Genomic DNA, 19,699 nt, shown 5'->3' on the forward strand with positions numbered 1-19,699 from the left:
CTCACCTCTCCCCTTAAAAACTCCCCCTCACCCCTCACATTAAAAACTTCAAAACTCCCTCCCCACCCCCCCATTCAAAAAATCCTCCTCACCCCTTCCCTTCAAATCTTCTCACCACTCCTCTTCAAAGTTAGCTCTTAACTTATCCACAAAGCTGCCACCTCTCTTCCGACTCATTCATTCCACCTCCTCAAATCTTCCACTTCCCTTTGCTACCCCCACCCCCCTATATTACTCCTCACTGTGCCTTACCCCATCAACACCTAGCCTTCGGTCCTCTTCCTCATCCTGCCCTCTCTCCTAGCTCTTCTGCAATCTCTGACACACGGTCAACCTCTCTTGTACCTGATGCTCCCCCTCCTTACTTAGCGTTATGGACCTCAAACATTTGGAGCCTTTGATCAAACCTGATTGATCTCTCCATACAGGTTGCTTCTCACAAACCAGACTTGATCTGCTTAACATAAACTTTCCTCCTTCAAGATGCCTCTGACTTCTTGGTATCTCTCCCAGGTTACTCCCTCCTCCAGCATGATAGATCTGCGCCTTGTCCTGGTGGTGGGGTTGCCATCTTTATTTTTTTTTTTAAACTCTTCCTCACTCTCCCTGCACTGCCCTCCCCACCCCACTACACCCCCAGGAGTACCTCTGGCTACGGCTTCCTCTCCGCTCCCACCTTTTGTTCATATGTGTTCTGTACCGTCCTCCAAACAGTGATGACTACATCTACATCTCGCTTTCGGACAACATGGACCAACTTCTATCTCCTCATCCAAACTCTCTCTTCCTCATATGTGGTGATTTCAATTGTCATCATGCCAGCTGGCTGAGTGTGGGTTCCTCTCACACCAGCCATGGCACCTCAGCAAAGGACTTCTGTGACTCACTGGGATTGACACAATCTATCAATTTCCCGACTCGGATCTCAGTCAACGGTACTTCATCTCTTCTAGACTTGGTTATGACTAAACTTCCCTGCAAATGTCTGCTGTTCTTCTTCTGCTCCAATGGGCACTGACAATAGGTACAAAAAGTTTGTGATAAGGCGTGAAGATGTTAAATACTCACCTGAGGTGGTTGGTCTTTGGAAAACAAAGCCCAGGACTCCCAGTTGAACTTCAACAGGAAGGATTCGTGCATCGTTTCTCCAAGGCCGTATATATACTCAGAAGGAAGGAAACTGGAGATTTGAATGAATTTTTCCGTGAAGGTAAGACCAGGAACTTGAGAGTTCCAGCTGTGAGAGTTGGAGATGGATGAGAGCATAAGAGTGAGCAGATGGTAAAACAAAATGAACATGTATACTTTGGTCAAATTTGAATTATATTTGACAGCTGCATGTTGAATGTTTTTGGAAATCTTTATATTACTAAAAGGAGAAGCATCACGTGCATTTGTATGTGTCCATCACACATTAATATCAAGGGTTTCTGCTCTCTCAGGAAAAAAAATAGTACCATTGTAAAGCTAGTAATCGATTTACTTGGTTGGAGAGCTAATAATCGTTTTACTTGGAACAAAACTTTGTGCACGTTTAATCAAAACGATGCTCGTTTTAAAAGCCCGTCTTTCATGGAAGGAAGAGTGTTACGGTCTGTGACCTTTTTCTTTCCCCCCCCCCCCCCCCCCCCCCCCACCACCGCCCTGGGAGTTAGACCAAGTGGTTTGGTCCATGTGTATAAAGCCTACGATTGGCTGTGGCGCAGGGGAATGGCCAGGAAGGTGATTCAGAGGAGTGAGTGGCCATTTTGGAGGAGGGCTCATGGCAGAGTGCTTTTTCAGGGGTTGTAGAGTGTCCAGCTACAATCTCTCTACCTGAAGGGTGACGTTGATCGAACTCTTGCTGCCTACCACTGGGGCCTGCCTTGGGGCCTACTCGTGGACTTGCCTACTCCTACCCTCTCGTGCTGGGCCTGCACTGGGGCCTACCACTGGGCCTGCCTTGGGGCCTACTGTTGGGCCTGCCGTCAAGCCTACCACTGGGCCTGCCCTGGGGCCTACTGTTGAGCCTGCCTTGGAGCCTGCCTACTCTTGGACCTGCCTACTCTTGGACCTGCATACTCCTGGACCGGCCTACTCCTGGACCGGCCTACTCTTGGACCGGCCTACTCTTGGACCGGCCTACTCTTGGACCGGCCTACTCTTGGACCGGCCTACTCTTGGACCGGCCTACTCTTGGACCGGCCTACTCTTGGACCGGCCTACTCTTGGACCGGCCTACTCTTGGACCGGCCTACTCTTGGACCGGCCTACTCTTGGACCGGCCTACTCTTGGACCGGCCTACTCTTTGACTGGCCTATTCGGGTTTTTCCCTCTTTTCTGCCTTCTTGGTTTTATGTGTAGGAAGAGATTTTCGGGTGATAATCCATAAATAAAGACAGTGTGATTGAAGGCTTGGCTTGGTGTGCTTCAGGCCGTAACAAGAGGAAGAAGCATAAATGGGAGCTTCATGTAGTGGTTTCAATGGTGTTTTTATCCAATATTGCTTTAATTATTCTATGACAGCAAGAACCCTTTAGATTTTAGAAGAAAGCATGATGGACACGGAAGGTGCACCAACCAACAACCACCACCACATTCACGACGACAGCAGCAGCAACAACTTTGTGTTATAAAAGATCCCTTTTTCGTATTGTACACCGCTCCTTTCCTATGCCGTCTCCAGGCGCTGCATGACGCCATTGCCGGGCACCAAAGGGGGTACTCGGTTTTCATTCTGGTTGTTTTCTTTCCTGTTTGTTACTTGCCAGAATAGATTCCGGCAAGTATGTTGATTGGTTAGTTTGTCTGTCTGTTTGTGCGCAGTACTACGTCTACATCTTTGCACATAGCATCGCCATACTTTACACACATTTGCCTTGCCCTGGAATAGATTGTGCCCAATTTTTAACTCTCTCGGCCCAAGGCCTCCATTATGACGTCATAATTCGACAAGTACAAAACTTCATCCAATCAAGATGCAATTTCTTGAGCACCATGTCGGCATAAACTGGTGGAGAAAAAAAATAATGATGTCATCGGTTACGTAGTTCGGCCGCCATCTTGGAAAAACCGAAAAATTTTGCACCTCTATATCTCCGAAAGTGCTGAATAGAAAAAATGGAGACATGGCTCATTGTAAAGAACTCGTTCATGGGGAATAAAATATGTTAATGATGATGCCATAGGTGCCTCCATTATGACGTCATAATTCGACAAGTACAAAACTTCATCCGATCAAGATGAAATTTCTTGAGCATAATCTAGGAATAAATTAGCTTAGAAAAAAATAATGATTACTTCATCGGTCACGTGGTTCGGCCGCCATATTTGTTTTAACACAAAACCCTTAAAAACCACTGAAAATACATCCTGGCGAGGGTTTGCAGTCTCTGATTGCTCTTTTTCTTGTTATCCTTATTGTCAAGGTCACCCAAAACGTGAAATCAGGGGGGTCGAGTTTTAATTTAAAATATATTTCAAACCACTGTCACTCTAAAAGTACAAGAGATATGCATACACTTACTGTTACTGACATATAGGAAGTTACATACGACATTTCATTTGGCACCATCACCTTTGACCTTGAGTGACCTTGAAAGGTCAAACTCTCAAAAAAAATTTTTTTTTACTAATACCTCTGTCAAACATTATCCGATTCCCTTCTAACCAACACCAAAATGTTCATTATTTAATTCCCGAAATATAACATGTGGCATAAAATGGTCAACAATGCTTAGTTTTAATTATTTTTGGGGTCAAAGCTCAGGTGGCCAAGTTTTCATTGAAAATATATTTCAAACCACTATAACTCTGAAAGGACAAGAGATATGCATACACTTACTCAGTTACCTTCCATTGCTTAGCATATATACATGTATAGATTTCCCACCATTTTGATCCAAAATGGCTGATAAAAAAGTACATTCTGGCAAGTCCTCGGTCTCTGACCGATTTTTCATTTGTTTGTTTTCTTGTTTGTTTGTCCGGGCGATATCTCAGCCATCCTTTGATGCTGAAATTTCGGCACAATAGTGAACAAGTGCTTTGGCAAAAACGGTATTTATTGTTTTTTGATTAATTGATCAATTGCTTAATTATATTATCGATTAATTAAGAACTAATTTATTTCCTTTCTCTTCTGGGCATTATCTCAGGCACCTTTTGAGCTAGCAGGCTGATATTTGGACATGACAATGACCAAGTGATTTGGCTGTAAAGGCTAATTTTGATTTATTGATTAATGAATGAATCGATTAATTATTTAATTAATCGATTAATGCCACATTAAAAAAAAATTTAAGTTACAGATTCGGATGAAATGGTGGTGGTTTAGGTATTCTATTCGCCGATTGTTAAATTATTTAATTATTTTATGATTATTATTTATTTATTTTCATTATTAATCATTTATTTATTTTCTTTCTCATCTGAGCAATATCTCAGGCACCTTTTGAGCGAGGAAGCTAATATTTGGACATGATAGTGACCAAGTGATGTGGCTCAAAAGGATATTTTTGATTTATTGATTAATCAATGAATCGATTAATTATTTATTGATTCATAAATTAATTATTTAATTTTTCCGATTAATGACTTATTTAGTTAATTTTCTAAAAGTTATAGCGTCAAATGAATCACTGGTAGTTTAGGTATGCTATTAGCCAATTGATTAAGAAAATATTTTATGACCATTATTTATTGATTTTAATTATGCAATTAATCATTCAATTATTGTACACCTCCCCCTCCCAATGCAGTCTCTATGAGCTGCACCGCGGTATTGACGGGTGCCAGAGGCGCCTCGGCAATGCCGCGCTGGAGGATATTTAATTATTTGGCATGGGGGCGGTGTACTTTGAATGTATCTTTACTTGTTTCACTTCATTTTACATCCTCTGAGAGACTCACAGATAGACACGCAATAGGTTTGTGAATTGAAACATGTTGTATTTTGATTAAACCTGTTAGCGAGCAAAGTGACAGGTATGGGGGCTTGTGTCATTCCTCTTATTCTTATTTAATTAATACTAGGGCATGCCCGTACTATATCTATATCTAAAATTATATCCCCCCCCCTCTATTTACATGAAATGGTTTGGTCCAAAGCGAACGGCTTGCGAGTACGGTGACAATCCCCCCCCCCTCTATTTACCTGAAATGGTTTGGTCCAAAGCGAACGGCTTGCGGAGTTTGGTAAAGAAATCGCCATAACGTGCACAAACGCGCAGGAAAGCGAAAGAATCGCAAATTAGTTTTAATTAGTTTTAAAACATAGTTGAACGCCAACATAGTTTGCCAACGTGAAATAAATGAATACGCTCTCAAATGTGCCGTCCGAGGCAGAGTCTGTTCGGCACGTTCGGCACACGTGATAGCTCGCTGCTCTCTGATTGGTTGAATCGTTTTTTGGACATAGCTCGGTAACTACTTGTCCGATTAATATGAAACCTTGAAAAGGCACATCCTCGGGTCCCCAGCAATATACCTGGCAAGTTTAAAGTATATCGGACCCGTGGTTGTCGAGAAACAGCGGTCACAGACATACATACATACATACATACACACAGAGATTACTGGAATTATAGATAGATTATTACCTCTGCCACCAAAGGTGGACGGAGGTTATGTTTTCATCTGTGTCTGCTTGACTATCTGTCTCTGTCTGTGAGCAGGATGTCTCAAAGAGTTATGGATGGATTCGGCCGAAATTTGGTGGACAGGTTGGGTGTAGGATAAGGACGAATTGATTATTATATTTTGGTGAAGATTTGATTTTTGGTTCAGGTCCGGATCCAGATCCGTCCTGTCAGTGGACAGTGGGATACAACATCTAAGCTGTTCAGCCTGGAAGAGGAATGCGCTCTACCGGGTGCCGTTCTAGTTATTAAATTGTGTTCTCCGTATTCTCATAACAAAGGTTTGTTGAAGATTTTATGACAAAAGCTCAATTGGGCTTTTATGAAAAAAAAAAAATTATGGTAAAAAGATTGGTCAAATAGAAGCTCAAAGGTGAATAAATAAATATGGAAGAGATCAATAAAACTTTTATTGTGCTTGATGCATTATCATTATATTTGTGGTTACCTTATCCCAGGAGGTGAACATAATGGGTAAGCTCAATTTGATACGAGTCAAAAAGATCCATCTCTATTTCCATGTGGAAGGAAAGTCAGAGAGGAGGAGGGGTGAGGTGAGATTGGAGGGGTGAGTGGAGATTGGAGGGGTGAGTGGAGATTGGAGGGGTGAGGTGAGATTGGAGGGGTGAGGTGAGATTGGAGGGGTGAGGTGAGATTGGAGGGGTGAGTGGAGATTGGAGGGGTGAGGTGAGATTGGAGGGGTGAGGTGAGATTGGAGGGGTGAGGTGAGATTGGAGGGGTGAGTGGAGATTGGAGGGGTGAGTGGAGATTGGAGGGGTGAGGTGAGATTGGAGGGGTGAGGTGAGATTGGAGGGGTGAGGTGAGATTGGAGGGGTGAGGTGAGATTGGAGGGGTGAGTGGAGATTGGAGGGGTGAGTGGAGATTGGAGGGGTGAGGTGAGATTGGAGGGGCGAGTGGAGATTGGAGGGGTGAGTGGAGATTGGAGGGGTGAGTGGAGATTGGAGGGGTGAGTGGAGATTGGAGGGGTGAGTGGAGATTGGAGGGGTGAGTGGAGATTGGAGGGGTGAGTGGAGATTGGAGGGGTGAGTGGAGATTGGAGGGGTGAGTGGAGATTGGAGGGGTGAGTGGAGATTGGAGGGGTGAGTGGAGATTGGAGGGGTGAGTGGAGATTGGAGGGGTGAGTGGAGATTGGAGGGGTGAGTGGAGATTGGAGGGGTGAGTGGAGATTGGAGGGGTGAGTGGAGATTGGAGGGGTGAGTGGAGATTGGAGGGGTGAGTGGAGATTGGAGGGGTGAGGTGAGATGGGAGAGAAGAGGTGAGAGTGGACGAGCAGTGAGGGGAAAGTTTTGGGTAAAGAGGAGGGGGAGTGAGTGGTGGGAGAGAAGAGTGGAAGGGGAAGAAAAGGGGGAGAAGAATGGAGGGAGGAGAGGCAGACCTCTGGCCTAATAAGGGCCAGGTTATCGTTACTTTGACTTTACCCTTTCACATTTTGACCCAATTTTTAATTAATTTCTCCATATTCTCATAACAAAGATTTGTTGAAAATGCATTGACCAAATCTTAAATAGTAACAATGTTATGGCTTTGTCAGGGAGACACACACACACAGGCAATTAGAAAACAGTGGGAGATAGGGTGGGGGTAGGAGGGAGGGGATAACTAGGAGAATGGGAAGGATTATGGGAAAGTGGGAGGGGGGGGGGGGGGTGTTGATGGCCTGAAGTATGGGAGGGGGCTAAGGGAGGAGTCATTTGTTTCGTCATGACATGTGGATTTCACTCCATGATAACAATTTCGATTTGGAATTGACAAATCCCAGCAGTGACAAATTAGCAGCGGGAATTCTAGTCGAAGGAGTAAAATCATTTTCTATTTAAACAATGAGGAAATTGTTGTTCACACTTGGAAAAAGAAAGAAATCAGTCGATCGAGGGATGTGCACCAGACTGGATCTTTGCAAGTCGTGCCAGTTGAAAATGTGTTGAGATTAGCAACGTTCTTCACTGCGGGGCACTGCATCGGTGCCACATTTGGGCCTCAAGGCTTCGCACGTGCCCAGCGGTCATAAACAATGTCCACAAAAGCATCAGCCCCAGGGCTCGTCTGGATGTGCAGACGTTTGTCAATTTCTTGTCCATTCGAAACACAAGAGGGCACAAGCATTTCTGGTCGAGCAACGATACTACACATAGATTTATGAGTTTTGTTACGTTTCCAACTTATAATCCCAAACTCACACAAACAATTACCATGAAGCCATCAGCGATGAACCTGAGGCAAGTCCAAGGCCAGGTGATGAGCCCTGAAGGTGCTGTGGATGAATCCGTCCATATGTTTCTCTGCAGATCATTAGGTGTGTTTTGTGATTGAATATATTACATCCTTTTTTGCTCCGACAAAGGCTCAACGGCTGAAACAACATTCTTCCTTCTTATGGCTGTCAGCGTACCTCAATTGATTTCACCTTCCCCATTACATGTGGCCTCCCCTCCGTCCGATTGGTTACCTGGAATTTAATTGTTTTTTTTTTTTTAGCAGAACTGATCCTCCAGCTCGACCTGCACGTGTTAATGAAGTTCAAATTCTCAGTTATTTATTCAACTCCCAATGCAATGCTGACTGCTCATCATGTTCTGCAAACATTGCTGGGGAATTTGCATTGTAATGGTAGAAAATTGAGATGCATTTCATCTTCACCACATGTTCAATGCTCATTTGCAAAAATAGGTTTAATGATGATATCTCATTCGAACAACGTCCGGGTTAAAACATTCTGCTCCTTGGACGAAAAACATTGCTATTTGAACAAACAGCATGGGAACAGGCAGTGTGCCAAAGACATGCAAATTACCGACTATGTGCCGTCTGCTTTCACACCAGCTGAGGTTAATGGCAAAGATGTGGGTGTGGGAAGCGGTTGGGGAGATGGGGGAGAGTTTGGAGCTCAGGGGAGGATGTGCGGGGTTTGGTTAGGAGTGATCCTATCTGCTATACGTGAGATCCAGCCTCAGTAATCGAGAAGGTAAAAATCTGTGAAACTCACATAACAGCTTTGTTTGTCTTGCGAGTGATCTTCAATCCAAATGGCCCATCCACAAGATCCACAGTATAAAGTTGCTGATTTAAGTGTGATGGTTCGGGCACATTCAGTGGTACTGGTACCTCGTAGCGTGCATTATTTGGGTCTGATACCTGGATGGAGTTGAGTTGGGTCAACACTCTGGACATGACATGCAAAAATCAGGAACACATTAGTCTGCTTTGTTTATCTAGTGATACCCAATTATCACCGAAAATTATCCAAAAACACTCAATCGTCCCAAATAAATGGGAATGCATGCACAATTTAAATACTGTATTCACTATTACGATTTATTAATGACCAATGATGAACCACATGGAATACAATATCAATCCCTTCCTCAAAGGGTCAAGAGCATGTATTTTAAATTTCATTTTTTCTGCAAATGGAAATCGACAAGCACAAATCATGCTAATTGACATCGACAAGTATCGATCTTGCTAATTGAAACCTATAAGCATAGATCATATTAATTAAAATTGATAAGTGTGGTTCTTGCTAATTTAAATTGATAAGCATACATCATGCTAATTGACACTGATAAGTATAAATCTTTCTCATTTAAATCGATAATCAGATATCTTGCAAATCGAAATCGACAATTATCGTACTTGCTAATTCAAATCGATAAGTATACATCATGCTAATTGACACTGATAAGTATAGTTCTTGCGAATTTAAATCGATAAGTATTGATCATGCTAATTGACATTGATAAGTTTTGATCTTGCTCATTTAAATCGATAATTAGATATCTTGCAAATGGAAATCGATAAGTATAGTTCTTGCGAATTTAAATCGATAAGTATTGATCATGCTAATTGACATTGATAAGTTTTGATCTTGCTCATTTAAATCGATAATTAGATATCTTGCAAATGGAAATCGATAAGTATAGTTCTTGCGAATTTAAATTGATAAGTATAGATCATCCAAATTGACATTGATAAGTTTTGATCTTGCTCATTTAAATGGATAATTAGATATCTTGCAAATGGAGATCGATAAGTATAGTTCTTGCTAATTTAAATTGATACGTATAGATCATGCTCATTGACATTTATCACTTTTGATCTTGCTCATTTAAATCGATAAATCAGATATCTTGAAAATGGAAATTGATAAGTATATTTCTTGCTAATTTAAATCGATAAGAATAGATCATGCTAATTGACATTGATAAGTATAGATGTTGCTCATTTAAATCGATAATTATATATCTTGCTAAATGATAAATTGATAAGTGGAAATCTTGATAAATATCTTGAAATATCTTGATAAATGGAAATCTACAAGTATAGATCTTTCTAATAGAAATTGATAAGTATAGATCTTGTAAATGGCATTCTTTAAGTATTGACCTTGCTGATTGTAACTGATAAGTATAGATCTACCTAATGGAAATCGATATAGATGCAAATGGAAAGTATAGATCTTCCTGAAGGAAATGGACAAGTACAGATCATGCAAATGGCAATCTTTAGGTATTGTCTTGCTGATTGTAATTGATAAGTCTGAGTATACATCTTGCTAATTGAAATGACAAGTGTACATCTTGTTGATTGAAATCGATAATTATACATATTAAGAAGTGAAATTGATAAGTATACTTCTTGCTGATTGAAATTGATTAGTACAGATCTTGTAAATGGAAATATATAAGTATAATATCTAATATGAGACAATTATAGGCTGGGTTTAACAAAGTGATTCGATAAATCAACATTCTCTCTATTACCTCTGCCACCAAGGGTGGATGGAGGTTATGTTTTCACCCCTGTCTGTCTGTTTGATTGTCTGTCTGTGAACAATATATCTCAAAAAGTTGCGGAAAGATTCGGACGAAATTTGACGGAGAGGTAGTGAATGTGACACGGACGAAATGATCAGATTTTGGTGAAGATCTGAATGTGGATTCGGATGTAAGAATTATTTAATACTAGTCGAAAGCACCCGGCGTTGCCCGGGTTCTTTTTGAATGAATTTACTACTATAATTCAGCTTTTACTCGCGGCCGTAGAAGATTGACGACTATAGCTTTTAATTGCGAATTGACTACTATAATTCAGCTCAGCTTTTAATTGCGAAATGGGCCCAGCCCGGCCGGAACGGCCTCGACCGGCCTCACCACCTAGCCGATAATCTTCCCGGGGCCTGTCCCGACATTTTAAGTTCTTTTTGAATGAATTTACTTTGATAATTCAGCTTTTACTCGCGGCCATAGAAGATTGACTACTATAATTCAGTTCAGCTTTTAATTACGAAATGGGCCCAGCCCGGCCGAGGCGGCCTCGACACCTAGCCTATAACCTTCCTGGGGCCTGTCCTGACATTTTTTTTATTTCAGTGGTTTCCTCCTGTCTTTCACCGTTCAGGAGATTGGCGCGTGCAGACAAACAAACAAAAACTTTATTTTATATATATAATATAATACTAGCCGAAAGCACCCGGCGTTGCCCGGGTTCTTTTTGAATGAATTTACTACTATAATTCAGCTTTTACTCGCGGCTTTGGAAGATTGACTACTATAATCCAGCTCAGCCTTTAATTGCGAAATGGGCCCATCCCAGCCGAGGTGGCCTCGCCACGTAGCGTACAACCTCCCCGGGGCCCGTCCCGACATTTTTAGTTCTTTTTGAATGAATTTACTACTATAATTCAGCTTTTACTCGTGGCCGTAGAAGATTGACTACTATAATTCAGCTCAGCTTTTAATTGCGAAATGGGCCCAGCCCGGCCGAAGCGGCCTCGACCGGCCTCGCCACCTCAGCTATAACCTTCCCGGGGCCCGTCCCGACATTTTAAGTTATTTTTGAATGAATTTACTACCATAATTCAGCTTTTACTCACGGCCATAGAAGATTGACTGCTATAATTCAGCTCAGCTTTTAATTGCGAAATGGGCCCAGCCCGGCCGAAGCGGCCTCGACCGGCCTCGCCACCTCAGCTATAACCTTCCCGGGGCCCGTCCCGACATTTTAAGTTATTTTTGAATGAATTTACTACCATAATTCAGCTTTTACTCACGGCCGTAGAAGATTGACTGCTATAATTCAGCTCAGCTTTTAATTGCAAAATGGGCCCAGCCCGGCCGAGGTGGGCCTCAACCGGCCTCACCACCAAGCCTATAACCTTCTCGGGGCCCGTCCCGACATTTTTTGTTTTAGAGGTTTCCTCCAGTCTTTCACCGTTCAGGAGATTAGCGCGTGCAAACAAACAAAAAAAAACAACCAAACAAACAAACAAAAACTTTTAAATATATATATAAAAGATATAAGATAGAAAATAATAAGAAGAATAAAAAAAAACACCTTTTAGAGGCCATTTTTCCCCGCAAGCGGGGGTTGGCCTTTTTCGGGAACTGTGGTTGTTGTTGTTTTTCGGTCCCCTTTTTGAAGCAATGTTTTACGGCCGGATGCCCTTCCTGACGCCAACCCTTTTTGCCGCCTTTAAGGACAAGCAGGGAATTACCAGTGAACTGGTACTCAATTTGCCGACCTCGGAAGGATGACAGGCTGAGTCAACCCCCCTGGCGTTAATTCAGCGATTGACCGGGATTCGAACCCAGGATCCTAGGATCCTAAGCCGGCACCCTAGCCGCTAGCCCAACACCAGGGACTACACCAGGGACTACACCAACACCAGGGACACCTAATAATAAGAAGAATAGATAAATAATATAAAGATAAGAAGATATTTGCATGGTTAACTATAACTTTGATATTTGTGTGGTTAACTATAACTTTTTGGATGATATTTGTGTGGTTAACGATAACTTTTTTGATGATATTGTGTGGTTAACTAACTTTTTTGATGATATTTGTGTGGTTAACTATAACTTTTTTGATGATATTTGTGCGGTTAACGATAACATTTTTGATGATATTTGTGTGGTTAACAGGGTTGTGGACCCGTCAGGGTTGTGGAGTCAGGGTTGTGGACCCGTCGTTTGGAGAGGTTCTGGGCTGAAAGGATCGAAACCTCTGAAAAACGGTGCCCAGCTGATGATCCGGGCAGATGGAAAACCAGTCATTTGCTCATAGGTTAAGGTAACTAGCAACAGTACCTGCCCTACGGGCGGGGCTTCAATTGGGAAGCCCAAATGAAAAAGTAAAATATCAGAAATTGAAGGCATTTTTATTTTAAACGATTCATATAAACATCCGTTGAATCGTATCACACGCAAATCATCAAAATCTAAACAGTACATGGCTAAACAGTACATGGACGATCACGTACCAGGTACAGTCACGTGAAAAAGTAAGTACACCCCATGTAAAGTTTTGACTTTTCAAACATATTTCAACATACAGCTATTTGATCTTCATTTCAACAATATTGATAGATAAAGGTGATATAATATAACAAATATCATGAAACATTTACATTTTGTAGTCCATTGTATAATTTAAATAAACATGAATGCAAATTTTGCATGTGGAAAAAGTAAGTACACCCTTGGCTCTAATAGGTGGTATTGTCCCCTTTGGCAGAAACAACCTCAAGTAGGCGTTTCTTTTAACTGTCTACCAGTCTCTGACATCAACAGGGAGAAATTTTTGCCCACTCCTCCATGCAGAATTCTTTCAGCTGTGCGATGTTTGTGGGGTTTCTTGCATGCACAGCTCGTTTCAAATCCCCCCACAACATCTCGATGGGATTTAGATCCGGGCTTTGACTTGGCCATTCCAGAAACCTCTATTTTTTTCTTTTCAGCCATTCCTTGGTGGATTTACTGGTATGTTTAGGGTCATTGTCATGTTGCAATGTTCACCTTCGGCTGAGCTTCACTCTCCGACAGATGGCCTCACATGATCCTCAAGCACCCTCTGGTACAATGAATAATTCATAGTGGATTCTATGACGGTGAGATGCCCAGGCCCTGATGCAGCAAAGCTGCCCCAAACCATAATGTTTCCACCACCATGCTTTACAGTTGGTATCAGGTTCTTGTGGTCAAATGCTGTCTTTGGTTTTCGCCAAACATGTCTTCTGGTACTGTGGCCAAATAGCTCTACCTTTGACTCATCTGTCCAGGGCACATTGTTCCAGAAGTGCTGGTCTTTGTCTCGGTGTTCATTGGCAAACTTTAGTTTTGCCCTGACGTTCTTTCTGGACAGCAAAGGTTTCCTCCTGGCACACCTCCCATGTCGATAAAATTTGTGCAGCCTCTTTCTAATGGTAGACTCGTGCATTTTGACATCAACAGTGGCAAGAGCTAGCTGAAGGTCCCGTGATGACATTCTGGGGTTCTTCGAGACTTCTTTCAGCATCTTGGGGTCTGCTCTCGGGCTGAACTTGCTGGGGCGGCCTGGCCTGAACAAGTTGGCAGTTGTTTGGAATCTTCTCCACTTGTAGATGATCTTCTGGACAGTCAAATGATTGATTTCAAATTGTTTGGAGATCTTTTTAAATCCCTTCCCAGACTCGTAGGTATCTATAACCTTCTTTGTGAAGGCCTCAGAGAGCTCTTTTGATCTAGGTATGGTGACGCCACACACTTCAACAACAAAGAGCAAACCAAACTAAATGTCTGAGGTTTAAATAAGACAGGTTCCTCCAAGATCCTCTCATGATGTTCTAATCATTTGCACCTGAGCTGGTGCACCTGATTCTAATTTTAGGTATTTGAAGTAGTGATAAATGTAGGGGTGTACTTACTTTTTGTACATGCGAAATTTGCATTTATGTTTATTTAAATTATACAATGGACTACAAAATGTAAATGTTTCATGATATTTGTTATATTATATCACCTTTATCGATCAATATTGTTGAAATGAAGATCAAATAGCTGTATGTTGAAAAAGTCAAAACTTTACATGGGGTGTACTTACTTTTTCACGTTACTGTATGTCTCGCGTCTCGCTCGCTCTCATGTTGTCCCAATAATGATCCTTCCGCAGGTCCACCGACGGAAACCTTGTTACGACTTTTACTTCCTCTAGACAGTCAAGTTCGCTCATCTTTTCGGTGCACCGGCACGAGCCGAGAACGGCCCGTGCAGGGGCTGATCCGAGGATCTCATCAAACCGTCCAATCAGTAGTAGTGATGGGTGGTGTGTACAAAGGGCAGGGACTCAATCAACTGATGACTCGCGCTTACTGGGAATTCCTCGTTCGTGGGACACTGTCTCAAGCCCCAGTCCCCATCATGGATGGGGCTCAGCGGTTTTCCCGAGCCTGACGGCTAAGGGCAAGATCCACGCTGGCCCGTCTAGTGTCGCGCACGTGCGGCCCCAGACATCGAAGGGCATTAAACGTTCATTAAACATTAAACTTTAGGAGTTGCGGATGACCAGAAGACGAGGCCATTTTGTAGGTGTTCAAATCTCCTTTATTCCGACAGAAATCCTCCCGCGAACGGAACTCATACAGCTTTTATAGCGCCAAAACCCTCTGAGGGTGTGGCTTCATCAACCGCGCGCACGTCACGCCCACACAATCAAAAGCCCCACTGGCCCGTGCACGTGGATTATGTCCCAATAAGGTAACTGCTACAAAATGTTCATTAAACATTAAACGTTCATGAAAGGATTACGAAACGAAAAACATTACGAAATTACGTTCACACCGTCACGTCAAACACTACCATGAACACATACATCGTCACAACATCGTCGCAATGAGAACATCGTCACAATGAACGTTATGCGAACGCGAATGTTATGCGGGAGTCCAAACCTGAGAATGCTGGAGACTAAAGCTGAAATTGGGAAAACTAAATAGCATATTTTACTCCTCGAGATCCCAGGATTATCCACCCAAAATATCTTTGCGATCGGTTCAGCAGTTTTTACGGTACCTTCGAACAGACAGACATAGACATTTGGTGAATTATAGTAAGATCGTCACAATGAGAACATCGTCACAATGAACGTTATGTGAACGCTAATGTTATACGGGAGTCCAAACCTGAGAATGCTGGAGACCAAAGCTGAAATTGGGAAAACTAAATAGCCTATTTTACTCCCAAGGGTCCCAGGATTACCCACCCAAAATATCTTTGTGACCGGTTCAGCAGTTTTAACGGTACCTTTGAACAGACAGACCGACATTTGGTGAATAATAGTAAGATAACTTCAAATAGTTTTCGAACGAACTTCCCTGCAAATGTCTGCTGCTCTTCTTCTGCTCCAATCGGCTCATCTGATCATGTGCTTGTCAAAGTGGACATCTCTCTGACCATTCTCAGAGAGCCTCCTCAGCGTCGACGGGTCTGGCATTTCACTCAGGCCAACTGGCACGGTCTTCAAGCAGCCATCAATCATCTGGACTGGTCTCCCATCTCTACCGCCTCTGACATCAACTCATCCTGGGAATTCTTCCAAAGTAAATTACTCTCTCTCATGCACAGATTTATCCCATCTCGTCTTCAGTTGTCATACCCTTCCTCCCGTCCATGGTACACGGATTCTTGGGGTGAGGCTGTTGCTCAGAAACAACTTGCTTTCGTCTCCTGGAAAGCAAATCCAACGGAAGGAAATCTCATTTCCTTTCACAAAGCCCGAAACAAGTGTGTGTCCACCCTCAGGAGAGCCAGGAAACTATATCTCTCCGTTCTCAAGACCGAACTCTCTTATCTGTCTCCCTCTTCCAAATCCTGGTGGCGTCTGGTCAAATCCGTTTCTGGTGTTTGTTCCCCCTCCATCCCCTCCCTCACCTCAAACGGCTACACGGCTGACTCCGCACGTGAAAAAGCTGAATTCCTCAACTCTGTGTTTGCCTCTAAATCTTCTGTCCCAAACCCATCCCTCTCTGTACCCACCGTACCCAGTCGTACCCAGCTGCTCCTGGACTCTGTGTCCTTTCCTCCTGACAAGGTGGAAAAGTTTCTGTCAACCCTCGACTCTGATTCTGCAACTGGTCCTGATGGCATCAGCCCACGGGTCCTAAAATCATGTTCTTCCGCTCTTTCACTCCCTCTCTCTGTTCTCTTCACCCTCTTTTGCTCAAGGTCATCTGCCATCTGCTTGGAAATCAGCCAACATCACCGCTTTGCACAAAAAAGGTGCAAAAACAGATCCTAGCATCTACAGACCAATCAGCCTTCTCCCAATTTATCAGCAAAGTCATGGAATCCATCATTGCTTCAGATATGAAATCTTTCCTCTTCTCCAATGGCTAGATCTCTGACCATCAATTTGGTTTCAGACCTGGTCACTCTACTCTGGACATGCTGCTTCTGCTTTCTCAACAATGGATGGAGGTCCTCAATGCCAAACAGGAAATTAAAGCTGTCTCCCTTGACATATCACGTGCCTTCGATACGGTCTGGCACCCCGCTCTGCTCACCGAACACTCCTCCTTTGGTATCCATGGAAATCTCCACGCATGGCTGGCAGACTTCCTCTCTCGTCGTAGTCAACCTGTGGCCCTGAATGGGTTTCTCTCATCTCCTCTTCCCGTTCAGGCTGGAGTTCCCCAAGGCAGTGTCCTGGGCCCTGTGCTTTTTCTGGTCTTCATCAATGATCTCTCTGACTCTCTTGAAAATCCTCTCGATCTCTTTGCTGACGACTCAACTCTTTGTCGCTCCATTCCTCATCCCTCAGATCAGCAGTCTGCAGCCTCCTCACTCTCTGCAGACCTGGACAAAATCACAGACTGGGCAAACAAGTGGAACATGTCTTTCAATCCTGACAAATCTCACACTCTTACGATGTCTCTCCGAAAAGACCGACTGGACAACCCTCCCATCCACTTTCTGAATAATCCTCTCCAAGAAGTTCAGTCACTCAAGCTTTTGGGTCTCACTATCTGCCATGATCTTTCCAGGGAAAACCACATTTCAAATCTGGCCTCCAAATCCAGTCGCCGACTGGGCATCCTCCGTCGTGCGAAGTCCTTCCTTGGCACACCTGAGCTCCTCACCACATACAAGGCTTTCATCTGCAGCTCAATGGAATACTGCTCTCCCCTCTGGGCTGGTGCTCCTGCCTCACACCTAGCTCGTCTTCACGCTGTTGAAACCGAAGCGTTCAGAATCATTGGAATCTCCCGCGATGAAGCACACTCCAAGGGCCTTTCACTCACTCACCGCAGGCAGGTTGGTGGTCTTTCCGTCTTCTACCGACTCCTCTCTGGCCTTGCCCCCCCAGCTCTTTCTGGGCTCTGTCCCCCAAATATTCCTCCAGGTCGCACAAGATGTGCCTGCAACCCTCTTATGGTTAAACTGCCAAAATCAAGACTTTCTGCTCACCTTCACTCCTTCATTCCTCTTTTCTCCTGCCTAAGGAAACAAACTCCCTCACTCTCTTCAATCCCACTCCACCCTCCAGGTCTTTAAAACAGCTGTTCACCACCATCTCTTATCTTCCCCCATCCAAAACCTTGATCTTTTCTACCCCCACTAATTTCACCCCAAATCATACACTTTTTTGAAATACCAAGTTATGTCCTGGAAGTCCTTGGTCTCCTTGTGTTTTACACCTCCCCCCCCCCCCCTTCCCACGCCTCCTCCCCCCAGGTCCTTTCCCTCCCGCGCTTCTCCCTGCTCTCAGGTGTTGTGTTTGTGTGCTTCCCCTCCTCTCCCCATCTTGTCTTCCGCTCCCTCTTTTTGTATGTTTTGTTTGTCTGGTTGATTTGTTTGTGAAATAAATGTTAGCTCTTTCACGAGCCTCGATTCAGTATACAAAAAATAAAAAAAATAAAAAAAAATAGAAAATAGCTTTTACAAGTACTTACAAGTACATCATATATATCTATGTATGTGTTTGTATAGGTGCGTTTATATGTACATGTGTATGTATATGTATGTATGTTTATATAAATATATACGTGTGTGTGTGTGTGTATGTGTGTGTGTGTGTGTGTGTGTGTGTGTGTGTGTGTGTGTGTGTGTGTGTGTGTGTGTGTGTGTGTGTGTGTGTGTGTGTGTGTGTGTGTGTGTTAGTTAGAATTGTGGTGAGACAATGGAAGTTTGTCTGATTGAGTGTTTCATGTTGTACAAGTACATCGTCATAATCTGAAGGAAATTAGATCTCTTTTTTTCTCTCTACACTTTAGCTTTAACCTTCAAATGAACCAGTTTCTATGATTTTAATTAAAAAATAAAAAATAATTAAAAATAAACTAAAAATAAAGGTCAAAATTTTCTTTTCTCAAATTCCTCACCATCCTATCCTGATGCGTATATATTAAGATAACCACTTTAGGCACAAATGCATCTTCATGATGGAAAGATGAGAAATAACTATATAATCTCACCAATACAATTCATACAAATGTATTACATCGACAAATCAAGTCACACTTTATAACTCTAATATTTTTCCAAATTATTACAAAATGTGGCGAAAAGTGTTTCTTTCATATTGATATTTAAATGAACGTTTATAAATTCTCTTTCATACGAATTCCAAATCACAATCTCACATTTGCTTTTGGGAAATCTCGGCTCTTAATCTATAAGCTCATAAGATGGAAATTTTCCATTTTGTGAATTAATTTGTTTCAGATTGTATGGAAGCAAATTAACTCTCGGAAGTATTTTGAGGTTTTAACTCTTTCACACACCAATTCTAGCATAAAGTGTGCTTGGAAAGCTTCATAAGGCCCAAGGAATTATTATTTTGCGCAGAAGATTGAAACGCCTCGAGAAAGGCAAGAGTGTTCATTATCCACAATAACCATATTATAACTCTAGTTACCAAATATACTTATTAGGCTAAGACTAGAGTTTGGAGTTGTGGTACTAGATAATTAAGTCTTATTCACAAAGAGCCTGTCCAGGGAATGGTAAATTCAATCAAAGACAAACCACATACCATGTTTGCCAAACTCTTACCTTGAACCTCACAAGATAGTCAGTCAGGAGATCCACCTTGATCTCGAGGGTTCCGATGTCTGGAGATGCCGATTTGTATCTCGATGGATAGTCCGTGTTCCGGGTAATCTCTGCTATTTTTTGTGTTTCACCGTTTTTGATGGACTTTGAAATCTTATAACCATAATCAAGAGGAAATATGCAATAGGGAGCGTTTGGTATTGTTGTTTCCTGGGTGAGGTAGGGAAAGTCTCAAGTTATATGTTGACATG

At 42.7% G+C, this 19,699-nt stretch overlaps 1 protein-coding gene across 2 annotated transcripts in view; it reads right to left on the reverse strand.

Annotated features, from left to right (window-relative positions):
• LOC137438996 (sucrase-isomaltase, intestinal) overlaps positions 1-19,699 on the reverse strand; it is a 674,815-nt gene that overhangs the window by 123,060 nt on the left and 532,056 nt on the right. For both annotated transcript variants that reach the window (XM_068134544.2, XM_068134543.2), the window contains exons 26-28: positions 19,449-19,658; positions 8,624-8,772; positions 1,069-1,237 (exon numbers count right to left, since the gene is read on the reverse strand). In XM_068134544.2, coding sequence (XP_067990645.2) covers positions 1,069-1,237; positions 8,624-8,772; positions 19,449-19,658 — 528 coding nt within the window. The remainder of the gene's footprint in view (positions 1-1,068; positions 1,238-8,623; positions 8,773-19,448; positions 19,659-19,699) is intronic.

Source organism: Myxine glutinosa, chromosome 13, assembly GCF_964187855.1.
Source record: "Myxine glutinosa chromosome 13, kmMyxGlut1.1, whole genome shotgun sequence".
Taxonomy (NCBI): Eukaryota; Metazoa; Chordata; class Myxini; order Myxiniformes; family Myxinidae; genus Myxine; species Myxine glutinosa.